Here is a 14,375-nt window from a genome sequence, read left to right on the forward strand (position 1 = left end):
GGTTCCGGAAGGTTCCGGAAGGCGGGCGCACCTCGAAGCAGAACTCCTGGCCCAGGATGCTGCTGTGCACGGCCTTGATGATGGAATCCTCGTCCAGGTTCAGCTCCAGCGCCTCGGCCGCGCTCGAGGGGCTCAGCAGCGACTCGTGCGAGTGCGACTCCTTAAAGCTCTGCATCAGCCGCGCCCTGCAGCGGGAATTCGGGGAATTCGGGGGGATCCGGGGGGGATGAGGGGGCTGGGGGGGTCCGGGGGACATCTGGGGGGGATTTGGGGGGCAATTTGGGGGGATTTGGGGGAATTTGGGGGTGTTCGGGGGTGTTTGGGGGAGTTTGTGCGAGTGCTACTCCTTACAGCTCTGCATCAGCCGCGCCCTGCAGCGGGAATTCAGGGAATTCGGGGGGATCTGGGGGGCTGGGGGGAGGCTGGGGGGATTTTGGGCCATTTTGGGGGGATTTGGGGGGCAATTTGGGGGTATTTGGGGGAGCTCGTGGGAGTGCGACTCCTTCAAGCTCTGCACCAGCTGCGCCCCGCAGCGGGAACGCCGCAAATTCAGGGGGATCCGGGGGGCTGGGGGGGAATTTGGGGAGCATTTGGGGAGATTTGGGGGTGTTTGGGGCCATTTGGGAAAAATTGGGGCCATTTTGGGGGAATTTGGGGGGGTTTGTGCGAGTGCAACTCCTCCAAGCTCTGCATCAGCCGCTCCCTGCAGCGGGAATTCAGGGAATTCGGGGGAATCCGGGGGGCTGGGGGGGTTTGGGGCAATTTGGGGGTGATTTGGGGAGAACTGGAGCCATTTCAGGGGGATTTGGGGGGAGTTTCTGCAAATGTGACTCCTGCATCAGTCGCACCCTGGATAGCGGGGATTTGGGAATTTTGGGAATTTGGGAATTTTGGGAATTCGGGAATTTTGGGAATTCGGGGGGCTCGGGGGGGGAATTGGGGTTTATCTGGGGGGGGGACCTGGGGGACATTTGGGGCCATACTGGGGGGATTTGGGGGAATTTGGGGACATTTTGGGGGGATTTGGGGGATTTTGTGCGAACACAACTCTTCAAATCTCTGCATCAGCCAGGCCCTGGATTGGGGGGGTTTGGGATTTTTGGGAATTTGGGGGGTCTGGGGGAGTCTGGGGGCATTCGAGGGGGGATTTGGGGCCATTTTAGGGAGATTTGGGGCCGTTTGGGGAGGGTCATGCCAGTGTGGCTCTTTAAAGCTCCGCATCAGCCAAGCCCTGGATTGGGGGGTTCGGGAATTTCAGGAATTGGGGGGATTCTGAGGGGTCTGGGGGGGATTTTGGGGGATTTGAGAATTTTGGGAATTCGGGATTTGGGGGGATTTAGGGGGGATTTGGCAAAGATTGGAGGGGTTGGAAAGAGATTTGGGGGGGATTGGAGGGAATTTGGGGAGATTTTGGCAGGTTTGGGGAGGTTTGGGGGGTTCTGTATTGTTTGAGGGAATTTGGGGAGATTTGAGGGAGTTTGGGGGCATTTGAGGAGATTTTTGGGGAATTGGAGGGGATTTTCAGGGGATTTTGGGGGGATTTTGGGGGGATTTTTGGGGGCATTTTTGGAGGGATTTTTTGGGCAATTTCGGGGGGACTTTTGGGGAGATTTTCCGGGAATTTTGGAGGGATTTTGGTGGAATTTTGGGGGGATTTTTGGGGCATATTCATGGAATTTTGGGGGGATTTTCAGAAAATTTGGGGGGGATTTTGGGGGAATTTTGGAGGGATTTTGGGGGAATTTTGGGGGGATTTTGGGGAATTTGGGGCAGTTCCTGGCGGAACTCAGGGCCCCCCCCCCCACGGTGGGACCCCCAGATCCCCCCGGGGTGCCCCCAGGTGTGCCCAGGTGTGCCCAGGTGTGCCCCAGGTGTTGCCGGTACCTGTCACGCTCGGCGCTGTGGGAGCTGCTGGTCCAGTGCCCCCACATGTCCCCAAATGCCCCCGTGGTGTCCCCAGGTGTGCCCTGGTGTCCCCAGGTGTGGCCGGGTCTCCTAGGTGTGTCCCAGGTGTGTTTGCAGGTGTCCCCAGGTACCCCCAAAGTCCCTCAGGTGTGTCCCCAGGTGACCCCAGGTGTGCCCAGGTGACCCCAGGTGTGTCCCAGGTGTGCCCAGGTGTGCCCAGGTATCCCTCAGGTGTGTCCCAGGTGACCCCAAAGTCCCTCAGCTGTGTCCCCAGGTGACCCCAGGTGTGCCCAGGTGTGCCCAGGTATCCCTCAGGTGTGTCCCCAGGTGTGCCCAGGTGTGTTCCAGGTGTGCCCAGGTATTATCCTTCAGATGTGTCCCCAGGTGTGCCCAGGTTTCCCTCAGGTGTGTCCCAGGTGACCCCAAAGTCCCTCAGGTGTGTCCCCAGGTGCCCCCACATGTGCCCAGGTGTGTCCCCAGGTGTGCCCAGGTGTGTCCCAGGTGACCCCAATGTCCCCAGGTGTGTTTGGGGTTACCTATCAGGGTTGGCACTGTGGATTGCTGCCCCAAAACACCCCCAGGTGTGTCCCCAGTGCCCCCAGGTGCCCCCAGGTGTATCCCAGATGTGTCCCCAATGCCCCCAGGTGCCCCCAGGTGTATTTACCTGTCGTGGTTGGCGCTGCCGAAGTGCAGCAGGATCTGCTGGAAGCTGCTCCAGGTGTGCCCAGGTGTGTCCCCAATGGCCCCAGATGTGTCCCCAGTGCCCCCAGGTGTGCCCAGGTGTGCCCAGGTGTATCTCAGGTGTGCCCCCAATGCCCCCAGGTGTACCCAGGTGCCTCCAGGTGTATTTACCTGTTGTGGTTGGCGCCGCCGAAGCGCAGCAGGATCTGCTGGAAGCTGCTCCAGGTGTGCCCAGGTGTGTCCCCAATGCCCCAGGTGTGCCCAGGTGTATCCCAGGTGTATCCCAGGTGTGTCCCCAGTGCCCCCAGGTGTGCCCAGGTGTATCCCAGGTGTGCCCAGGTGTGCCCAGGTGTGCCCAGGTGTATCTCATGTGTATCCCAGGTGTGTCTCACCTGTCGTGGTCGGCGCTGCGGAAGCGGGGCAGGATCTGCCGGAAGCTGCCCCAGGTGTGTGAGGTGTACCCCAGGTGTGTCCCCAATGCCCCAGGTGTATCCAGGTGTACCCAGGTGTGCCCAGGTGTGCCCAGGTGTGCCCAGGTGTATCTCACCTGTCGTGGTTGGCACTCCAGAAGCGGGGCAGGATCTGCCGGAAGCTGCCCCAGGTGTACCCAGGTGTATCCCAAATGCCCCAGGTGTATCCCAGGTGTACCCCAGGTGTGCCCAGGTGTGCCCAGGTGTGCCCAGGTGTGTCTCACCTGTGCCCAGGTGTATTTACCTGTCATGGTTGGCACTGCGGAAGTGGGGCAGGATCTGCCGGAAGCTGCCCCAGGTGTGTGAGGTGTACCCCAGCTGTGTCCCCAATGCCCCAGCTGTACCCAGGTGTGCCCAGGTGTGCCCGGGTGTGTCTCACCTGCGCCCAGGTGTATTTACCTGTCGTGGTCGGCGCTGCGGAAGCGGGGCAGGATCTGCCGGAAGCTGCCCCAGATGTACCCAGGTGTATCCCCAATGCCCCAGGTGTACCCCAGGTGTACCCCAGGTGTACCCCAGGTGTGCCCAGGTGTGCCCGGGTGTGTCTCACCTGCGCCCAGGTGTATTTACCTGTCGTGGTCGGCGCTGCGGAAGCGGGGCAGGATCTGCCGGAAGCTGCTGGTCCGGTCCAGCTTGGGCTGGCTCTTGGTGCGCTTGATGGAGCTCTTGAGGCGCCGGCTCAGGAAGCCTTGCTGGGGACACCGGGGTCACGGGGTCACTCAGGGGTCACCCAGGGGTCACTCAGGGGTCAGGGGTCATCCCAGGGTCACCCAGTGGTCACTTGAGTCACCGGTCACCCAGGGGTCACTGGGGTCACCCAGGGTCACCCAGCATCAGGGGTAATCCAGGGGTCACCCAGGGGACAAACAAGGTCAGGGGTCAACAAGGGTCACTGGGGGTCAGGGGTCATCCAGGGGTCACAGGGTCATTGGAGTCAAGGGGTCACTGAGGGGTCAGGGGTCACCAGGAGGTCACCACGGGGTCATTACATCCTGGTTTCCATGGCGACAAGCAGCAGTTACCATGGCAACAAACTACTCGGGACCTGAGTTACCCGGTTACCATGGCAACAGACTGCTCAGGCACAGGGTGACCTGGTAACCATAGCAACAGGTCACACACTATGTCAGTTACCCTGTTACCATGGCAACGGGTTATTCCAGGCCTGGCTTACCTGGTTACCATGGCAACGGACCGTTTACCCTGGCAAGAGATCAGTCAGGGCCCAGGTGACCTGGTTACCATGGCAACGGGTTATTCCAGATCCAGGTCAAAGTGGTTACCATGGTAATGGGTCATTCAGTGTGTGGGCTGCGTGGTTACCATGGCAACGGGCAGCACAGGACCTGAGTACCCAGTTACCACGGCAACGGACTACTCAGGCACAGGGTGACCCCGTTACCATGGCAACGGGTTATTCCAGATCCAGGTTACCATGGCAATGGACTATTCAGAACCCGGGGGTGGGGGTGTTACCCTGTTACCATGGCAACAGGTCATTCAGGACCTGGGTTACTGGTTACCATGGCAACAGACTCTTCACTACCTGGGTTGGCCTGTTACCATGGCAACAGGTTAGTCCAGGTCGAGGTTACCTGGTTACCATGGCAATGAATGATTTCAGACCTGGGTGACCTGGTTACCATGGTAACAGGTTATTCTGGGTCACCTGGGTCTGCAATAACCCGTTACCATGGTAACCAGGTTGCCTGGCTCCTGACCTGGGGGTGGGGGGGGGGGTTACCTGGTTCCCATAGCAACGGGTCATTCAGGGCCATGGTTGCCATGGAAACAGGTGAGGTAGGCCCCAGGTTACCCAGTTACCATGGTAACAGGTACCACAGGGCCGCGGTTGCCATGGTGATGGGCAGCGAAACATCTCGGTTCCCGAGCATGGAGACCACAGGGGTCATGGTAACCATGGCAACAGGGGGGCGATGGGTCACTGTTACCATGGGAACAGGTACAGTCACGGTAGCCATGGCAACAGGGACGGGCTGGACCAGGGTAACCATGGCAACAGGCCTGGGATGGGGTAAGCATGACAACACAGGAGTGATGGACTACGGTAACCATGGCAACAGGCAGGACCACAACAACCATGACAACAGGGATGTGCCAGGCCACGGTAACCATGGCAACAAGTGATGGGGGGGGTGCAGTAACCATGGCACCGTGTGTGCGATGAGGTAACCATGGCAACAGGCAGGACCACAATAACCAAGATGACTGGGATGTGCCCCACGGTAACCATGGCAACGGCTTCCTGGGTACCATGGCAACCGTGGCAATGAGTGATGGAGGATCGCAGTAACCATGCCAACAGGCATGTGATGAGGTAACCATGGCAATGTGAATGTGCATTCCATGGTAACCATAGCAACGTGGAAATAGTGGCCAATGTCACCATGGCAACAGCTGGTTGGGACCATGGCAACCATGGTAACGGCTGTGTGATGGGGTAACCATGGCAACGGCTGTGTGATGGGGTAACAACCATGGCAACTATTTCCCCAGTAACCAAGACAACGGATGTATGGGGACCACAGTTACCATAGCAACGGGTGATACTGACTGTGGTAACCATGGTAACACAGAATCAGGGTAACCATGGCAACTGACGGAACACTGTAACCATGGCAATGGCTGAGCACCAGTGTGAACATGGCAACAGGGGTTTTGTATTTGGTAACCATGGCAACAGGTGTGCGATGGGGTAACTATGGCAACGGGCACGTGGGGACCACAGTAACCATGGCAGCGTGGAAACAGGACCATGGTAACCATGGCAACATGTGGTGGAGGACTACGGGAACCTTGGCAACAGGCATGTGATGGGGTAACCATGGCAACAGTTGATGGGTGACTGTGGTGACCATGGCAACAGGTGAGTATCAGTGTACGCATGGTAATGGGTGGTGTGCCCTTGGTAACCATGGCAACGGGAGTGTGATGGGGTAACAATGGCAACAGGCACGTGGGGACCATGACAACCATGGAAATGGGACCATGGTAACCATGGCAACGTGTGACGGAGGACAACAGTAACCATGGCAACATATGTGTGATGGGGTAACCATGGCAAGGGGTGCTGTGCATTTGGTAACCATGGCAACGGGCTTGTGATGGGGTAACCATGGCAACAGTTGACAGAGCTCAGAGCAGCCATGGTAACGGGTTGGGGGGGAGGACCATGGTAACCATGGCAACAGATACCCCAAATAACCAAGACAACAGGGTTGGGGGGGATGAGGGGACCAGCAAGGTAACCATGGCAATGGGTGACGAGTAACAATGGTAACCATGGAAATAGGGGGGCATGGTAACCATGACAATGGCAATGGGGGGCACTTGGGCCCATGGTAACCATGGCAACAGATGATAGATGACAACGGTAACCATGGCAATGGGAATGTGGGGACCACAGTAACCAAAGCAATGGAATAATGGGGGGGGAACCACCATGGTAACCATGGCAACGGATGACAATGGCAACAGTCACGTGGGGAGCACAGTAACCGTGGCAACGGATGATAGATGACGATGGTAACCATGGCAACGAATGATGGGCAACAATGGAAACAGACCATGGGGAGGGCCATGGTTACCAGGGCAATGGAGTGTAGGGGACCACGGTAACCATGGCAACAGGGGTGGGGGGACCATGGTAACCATGGCGATGGGTGACAAGTGACAATGGTCAGCATGGCAATAGGGGTGATAATGGTAACCATATCAACGGAGGGGCGACAACCATGGTAACCATGGAAACGGATGACAGATGACGACGGCAAACATGACAACGGATGATGGCTTTTACAATGGTAACCAACAGGAGGTGAGGACCATGGTAACCATAGCAACGGATCATGGCAGGGGGGATTACAGTATCCACAGCAATGGTCAGGCCGCGGTTGCCATGGTGACGGTCAGGCCGCAGTTGCCATGGTGACAGGCAGGTCATGGTCACCATGGTAACAGTCAGGTTGCAGTTGCCATGGTGACAGGCCGCAGTTGCCATGGTGACAGGTCACGGTTGCCATGGTGACGGTCAGGCCACGGTCGCCATGGCGCCGGCGCTCACCGAGGGCCGGAAGGGCGGCGCGGGCGGCGCGTCCATGTTGATGCTGAACTGCTTCCCCCCGGGAACGCTCTTCCTGCGGGAGCGGCCGCCGTGGTAATCTGGGAATGGGGCAGGGGGGAAAAATGGGGGTCAGGGAGCCCCAAAACCCGGGGGGAGAGAAAATCCCACCCCAAAACCCAGACCCCAAACTCCCACCCCAAAACCCAGACCCCAAAATTACACCCCAAAACCCGGGGGGAGAACCCAAAATCCCACCCCAAAACCCAGACCCCAAAATTACACCCCAAAACCCTGGGGGAGAACCCAAAATCCCACCCCAAAACCCAAACCCCAAAATTACACCCCAAAACCCAGACCCCAAAATTACACCCCAAAACCCGGGGGGAGAACCCAAAATCCCGCCCCAAATCTGGGGGTGAATGGGGATCAGGGAGCCCCAAAACCCAGGGGGAGAGAAAATCCCACCCCAAAACCCAGACCCCAAAATCAGACCCCAAAATTACACCCCAAAACCCGAGGGGAGCCCTAAAACCCAGACCCCAAAATCCAGGGGAGAACCCAAAATACCACCCCTAAACCCAGGGGGAAAATGGGGGCTCAGGGAGCCCCAAAACCCAGGGGAAACCCAAAATCCCACCCCAAAACTCAGACCCCAAAATCCCACCCCAAAATGCAGCAGGACCCCAAAACCCACCTCAAAACTTGGGGGAAGAACAAAATCCCACCCCAAAACCCAGGGGGGAAATGGGGGGCTCAGGGAGCCCCAAAACCCAGGGGGAGAACCCAAAATCCCACCCCGAAACCCAGAGGAGCCAAAACTTACCCCAAAACCCAGGGGAACCCAAACCCAGCCCCAAAACCTGGGGGGAGCCCAAAATCTCACCCCTGACCCAGGGGGACCCCAAAATTCCACCCCAAAACCCGGGGGGACCCCAAAATTACACCCCAAAACCCGGGGAAACCAAATCCCACCCTAAAATATGGGGAGACCCCAAAATCCCACCCTAAAACTCACGGGGACCCCAAATTCCACCACAAAACCTGGGGGAACCCAGATTGCACCCCAAAATCTGGGGGGGCACCTCGGGTCCAACCCCAAAATCCGGGGAAACCCAAAAGCAAACCCCAAAATCTGGGGGAACCCAAAACCTCACCCCAAAACTGGTGAGGAACCAAAATCCCACCCCAAAAATGCAGCAGGACCCCAAAATCCCACCCAAAATCCAGGAGAAACAATAATCCCACCCCAAAACCTGGGGAGACCCCAAAACCTCACCCCAAAACCTGGGGGGACCCAAAAATCTCACCCCAAAATCTGGGGGGACACCAAAATGTCACCCCAAAGCCTGCGGGGACCCAAAAACCAGGGGGGAGAACGGGGCCCCAGGGCACCCCAAAATGCACGGGGAGAGCAAATCCCACCCCAAAACCTGGGGGTGAACCCCAAATCCCCCCCCCTCATCTGGGGAGACCCCAAAATTCCAACCCAAACCCGGGGGACCCCAAAATCCCTCCCCAAAACCTGGGGGACCCAAATCCCATCACAAAAACCCAGGGAGACCCCAAAATGACACCCCGAACCCAGGGGAAACCCAAAGACCACCCCAAAACCTGGGGGGACCCCAAAATCTGGAGGGACCCCAAATCCCACCCCAAAATCCCAACCCTGACCTGGGGGGGGACCCAAAATCCCACCCAAAAACCCGAGGAGACCCCAAAATATCCCCTCAAAACCTGGGGGGGTCCCCATAATCACACCCCAAAATCCGGGGAGACCCCAAAATCCCAGCCCCAAATCCAAGGGGACCCCAAAACCTGGGGGAGAAGCCAAAACATGGGGGAACCCAAATCCCACCCCAAAACCTGGGGGCACCCAAAATCCCACCCCAAAACCTGGGGGGACCCAAAACATCACCCCAAAATCTGGGGGGACCCCAAAATCCCCCCCTCCAAAACTGGTGATGACCCAAACCCCACCCCAAAACCTGGAGGGACCCCAAATCCGTCCCCAAAACCTGAGGGGACCCCAAAATCCCACCCCAAAGCCTGAGGGGACCCCAAAATCCCACCTTAAATTTCGGGGGAAGCCAAATCCCACCCCAAAATCCAGGGGGACCCCAAAATTACACCCCTAACCCAGAGGATCCCCAAAATCTGGGGAGATGCCAAAATTACACCCCAAAATGAGGGAGACCCCAAAATCCCACCCCAAAATGCAGCAGGACCCCAAAATAACACCCCAAAACCCGGGGGGACCCCAAAATCCCACCCCTCACCCAGGGGAGAACCCAAACCCCAAAAATCCGCTCCAAAATCTGGAGGGACCTCAAATCCCTCCCTGAAACTCAGGGGGACCCCAAAATCCCACCCCAAAGCCTGAGGGGACCCCAAAATCCCACCTTAAATTTCGGGGGAAGCCAAATCCCACCCCAAAATCCAGGGGGACCCCAAAATTACACCCCTAACCCAGAGGATCCCCAAAACCTGGGGAGATGCCAAAATTACACCCCAAAATGAGGGAGACCCCAAAATCCCACCCCAAAATGCAGCAGGACCCCAAAATCCCACCCCTCACCCAGGGGAGAACCCAAACCCCAAAAATCCACCCCAAAATCTGGAGGGACCCCAAATCCGTCCCCAAAACCTGAGGGGACCCCAAAATCCCACCCCAAAGCCCAGAGGACCCCAAAATCCCACCTTAAATTTCGGGGGAAGCCAAATCCCACCCCAAAATCCAGGGGGACCCCAAAATTACACCCCTAACCCAGAGGATCCCCAAAATCTGGGGAGATGCCAAAATTACACCCCAAAATGAGGGAGACCCCAAAATCACACCCCAAAATGCAGCAGGACCCCAAAATCACACCCCAAAACCCGGGGGACCCCAAAATCCCACCCCTCACCCAGGGGAGAACCCAAACCCCAAAAATCCACCCCAAAATCTGGAGGGACCCCAAAACCCGGGGGGACCCCAAAATCCCACCCCAAAGCCCAGAGGACCCCAAAATCCCACCTTAAATTTTGGGAGTGGCCAAATCCCACCCCAAAATCCAGGGGGACCCCAAAATTACAGCCCTAACCCAGAGGATCCCCAAAATCTCATCCCAAAAAATGGGGGGGAACCCAAAATCCCACCCGAAATTGCAGCAAGACCGCAAAATCCCAACCCCAAACCTGGACCCCACCCCAAACCTGGACCCCACCCCAAAACCCGAGGGGACCCCAAAATCCCAGCCCCAAATCCAAGGGGACCCCAAAATTACACCCCAAAACCCGGGGGGAATCAAATTCCCACCCCAAAATATGGGGAGACCCCAAAATCCCACCCCAAAATTTGGGAGACCCCAAAATCCCACCCCAAATCCAAGGGGAGCCCAAAATCCCACCCCCAAATTGGGGAGACCCCAAAATCCCACTCCAAAATTGGGGAGACCCCAAAATTGGGGAGACCCCAAAATCCCACCCCAAAATTGGGGGGGGCCCCAAAATCCCACCCCAAATCCAAGGGGACCCCAAAACCCCACCCCAAAATTGGGGAGACCCCAAAACTGGGGAGACCCCAAAATCCCACCCCAAATCCAAGGGAGACCCCAAAATCCCACCCCAAAATTCGGGAGACCCCAAAATCCCACCCCAAAATTGGGGGGGATGCCAAAAAATCTCCCTAAACCCCCCCCAAAATTTTCCCCCCTCCCCAAAATCCCCTTGAACCCCAAAACCCCTCCCCAAATTTGGGGGTCCCTTTAATTCTGGCCCCCCAAAATCCCCCTCAAATTCTCCCCCCTCCCCAAATCCCCTTTAACCCCGAGCCCCCTCCCCAAATTTCGGGCTCCTCCTCCCCCCAGTTTTGGGGTCCCTCGAACTTTTGCTCCCCAAATTCTTCCCCCTCCTCAAATCCTCTTCGCTGAGCCCCCTCCCCAAATTTTGGGGGTCCCTTCAATTCTCATCCCTTAAACGACCCTAAAACCCCCCCAAAATTCTCCCCCCTCCCCAAATCCTTTCATTCCTTTCCCCCAAGCCCCCTCCCCAAATTCTGGGGTCCCTTCAATTCCGGCCCCCCCAAACCCCCTAAATTCCCCCCAAAATTCTCCCCCCTCCCCCAAATCCCCTTGAACCCCGAGCCCCCTCCCCAAATTCCAGCTCCCCCCCAAATCTGAGACCCCTCCCCAAATTTCGAGCTCCTGCCCCCGAAAATTTTGGGATCTCTCCAACTTTTCCCCCCCTAAAATGCCCCAAAATTCTCCCCCCTCCCCCAAATCCCCTTGAACCCCGAGACCCCTCCCCAAATTTGGAGGTCCCTTCAATTCTGGTCCCCCAAACTCCCCAAAAATCCCCTTAAACCCCTCCCCCAAATTCCTGCCCCTTCCCCAGAGCCCCTCGAACTCCTCCCCCCAAGACCCCTCCCCTTATTTCCAGACCCCTCCCCAAATTTGGGGGTCCCTTCAATGGTGCCCCCCCCAATCCCTTAAAAGCCCCAAAAGCCCCCTCCCAAAATTCTCCCCCCTCCCCAAATCCCCCTGAACCCCGAGACCCCTCCCCAAATTTCGAGCTCCTCCTCTCCAATCTCCTCCCCAAAATTTTGGGGTCCCCGGAACTTTTCTCCCCCAAATCCTTTCCCCCGAGCCCCCTCCCCAAATTCCAGCCCCGTCTCTGGTTTGGAGCCCCCTCCCCAAATCCCCTTGAACCCCTCCCCAGTCTGGAGCCCCCTCCCCACATTTCTGCCCCTCCCCAGTCCGGGGGTGCTCCAAATCCGAGCCCCCTCCCCAGTTTGGAGCCCCGTCCTTAAATCTGAGCCCCCTCCCCAAATCTGAGCCACCTCCCCAAATATGAGCCCCCTTCCCAAACGTGAGCCCCCTCCCCAAATTCCAGGCCCCTCCCCACTCCGGAGCCCCCTCCCCAAATTTCGAGCTCCTCCTCCCCAAAACTTTGGGATCCCTTGAATTTTTCCCCCCTAAATCCCTCCCAAATCCCCCCTCGCCCCCTCCCCAATTAATGAATCAATTAATGAATTAATGAATCAATGCTCTCCTGCTGGCCAGGGTGCTGCAGGCGCCCTGTGAGCCCCGTCCCCAATTAATGAATTATTGAATCAATTAATGAATCAATTAATGAATCAATTAACCGTTTCCTACCGGCCAGGGTGCTGCAGGCGCCCGGGGGGGCCCGGGGGGTCCCGGGGGGGCCGCGGAGGCTCCGGGGGGACCCCGGGGTGCGGGGGGGGGGGCGCGGCGGGGGCGGGGCCCCACATGGGGGGCGGGGCTAAAGCGGCCGGGGGGGAGGGGCCCCCCCGAGCCCCCCCGGAGGGGCCCGGGAGACCCCGGAGAGCATCGGGGGGGGGCGGCGGGGGGGGCACCTGGGGGGGCGGGGTCAGACACGGCTGAGAGGGGGCGGGGCCACGCACACCTGGGGGGGCGGGGCCACACACCTGGGGGGCGGGGCCACGCACACCTGGGGGGCGGGGCCAGACACACCTGGGGGGGCGGGATCAGACACACCTGGGGGGCGGGGCCAGACACACCTGGGGGGCGGGATCAGACACACCTGGGGGGCGGAGTCACACACACCTGGGGGGCGGGGTCACACAGCTGGGGGGGTCAGACACACCGGGGTGCGGGGCCAGACACACCTGGGCACACCTGGGGGGTGGTCAGACACACCTGGGGGGGGCACGGGCACACCTGGGCACACGTAGAGGGGTTCAGACACACCTGGGGGGGGAACGGGCACACCTGGGGGGGGTCAGACACACCTGGTGGGCGGGGCCACACACACCTGGGGGCGGGGCCACACACACCTGGGCACACCTAGGGGTGGTCAGACACACCTGGGGGGGCACGGGCACACCTGGGGGGGGGGGGTCACAGGGTCACACACACCTGGGGGGGGGCTCAGACACACCTTGGGGGGGGCACGGGCACACCTGGGCACACCTGGGGGGGGTCAGACACCCCCCAAGGGGGCACCTGGGGGGGGTCACACACACCTGGGCACACCTGGGGGGGACACACCTGGGAGGGGTCACACACACCCAAGGGGGCACTTGGGGGGGTTCAGACACACCTGGGGGGCACCTTGGCACACCTGGGGGGGGGGTCTCACACACTTGAGGGAGGGGCTCAGACACACCTGGGGGGGGCGCATTCACTCACTCACTCACTCACTCACCTGGGGGGGCTCAGACGCACCTGAGGCCTTGCACACTCACTGTGACCCCCCCAGCCTTGCACACTCACCTGACCCTTGCACACTCACTGTGACCCCCCCGGCCTTGCACACTCACCTGAGCCCCCCTTGCCCTGCAGTGACCCCAACCCCCCTTGCACACTCACACTCAGCCCCCCCAGCCTTGCACACTCACCCGAGCCTCCCTTGCACACCTGAGCCCCCCCCAGGCCCTGCACTGACCCCAATCCCCCCCCAGCCTTGCACACTCACCCTCACCTGTGCCCCCGGCCCTTGCACACCTCTGCCGCCCCCCCGCACACTCACCTGACCCTTGCACACTCACTCTGAGCCCCCCGGGCCTCGCACACTCACCCGAGCGCTCCTTGCACACTCACACCTGTCCCCCCCCAGCTCTTGCACACTCACCGGAGGCCCCCCTGTCGCCCCCCTTGCACACCTGTCCCTTGCACACTCACGCTCACCCGAGCCCCCCTTGCACACTCACCCGCTCCCCCTCCCCCCGTTGCACACTCGCTCTCTCCCCTCCCCTCCCCCCCCGTTTTGCACACTCACTCCCCCTCCCCTCCCCCCCCTCCCCCCGCTCGCGGCTCCGCGCGCGCCGCCCCCGCCGCCCCTCCCCCACCTCCCCCTCCCCCTCCCCGCGCTCCCCCCCCCCCGACACACTCGCCCCTCCCCCTTTGCACACGCACCCCCCTCTCGCACGCGCCCCCCCTCCTTTGCACACTCGCCCCCCCCCTTGCACACTCGCCCCCCCCTCACTCACCCGGCGCCGCCGCCGCCGCCCCGCGCTCGGCAGGCCCCGCCCACCGCGCTCAAACCACGCCCACCGCGCTTGGGACACGCCCACGGCGTCCCCCTGGCCACGCCCACCGCGCTCCGGGGGCGCGCACGGCGTGCGGGGGAGGCCACGCCCCGAATCGGGAAGGCCACGCCCATTGGGGGGAGGGCGTGCCCATAAATGGGGAGGCCACGCCCCGAAATGGGAGAGACCAGGCCCATATGGGAGAGGAGGCCACGCCCACAGCGGGGGCGTGGGAAAGGGGCGGGGCCAA

At 59.9% G+C, this 14,375-nt stretch overlaps 1 protein-coding gene across 1 annotated transcript in view; it reads right to left on the reverse strand.

The window, feature by feature from the left end:
- Positions 1 to 14,375, reverse strand: part of SYNGAP1 (synaptic Ras GTPase activating protein 1) — a gene marked incomplete in the record, with an annotated part of 59,167 nt that overhangs the window by 37,897 nt on the left and 6,895 nt on the right. Inside the window, 3 exon segments of the mRNA XM_074530081.1 lie at positions 32 to 185; positions 3,624 to 3,745; positions 7,138 to 7,235. Of these exon segments, the coding sequence (XP_074386182.1) occupies positions 32 to 185; positions 3,624 to 3,745; positions 7,138 to 7,235 (374 nt within the window).

This window comes from Zonotrichia albicollis, chromosome 31 (assembly GCF_047830755.1).
Source record: "Zonotrichia albicollis isolate bZonAlb1 chromosome 31, bZonAlb1.hap1, whole genome shotgun sequence".
In the NCBI taxonomy this organism is placed as follows: Eukaryota; Metazoa; Chordata; class Aves; order Passeriformes; family Passerellidae; genus Zonotrichia; species Zonotrichia albicollis.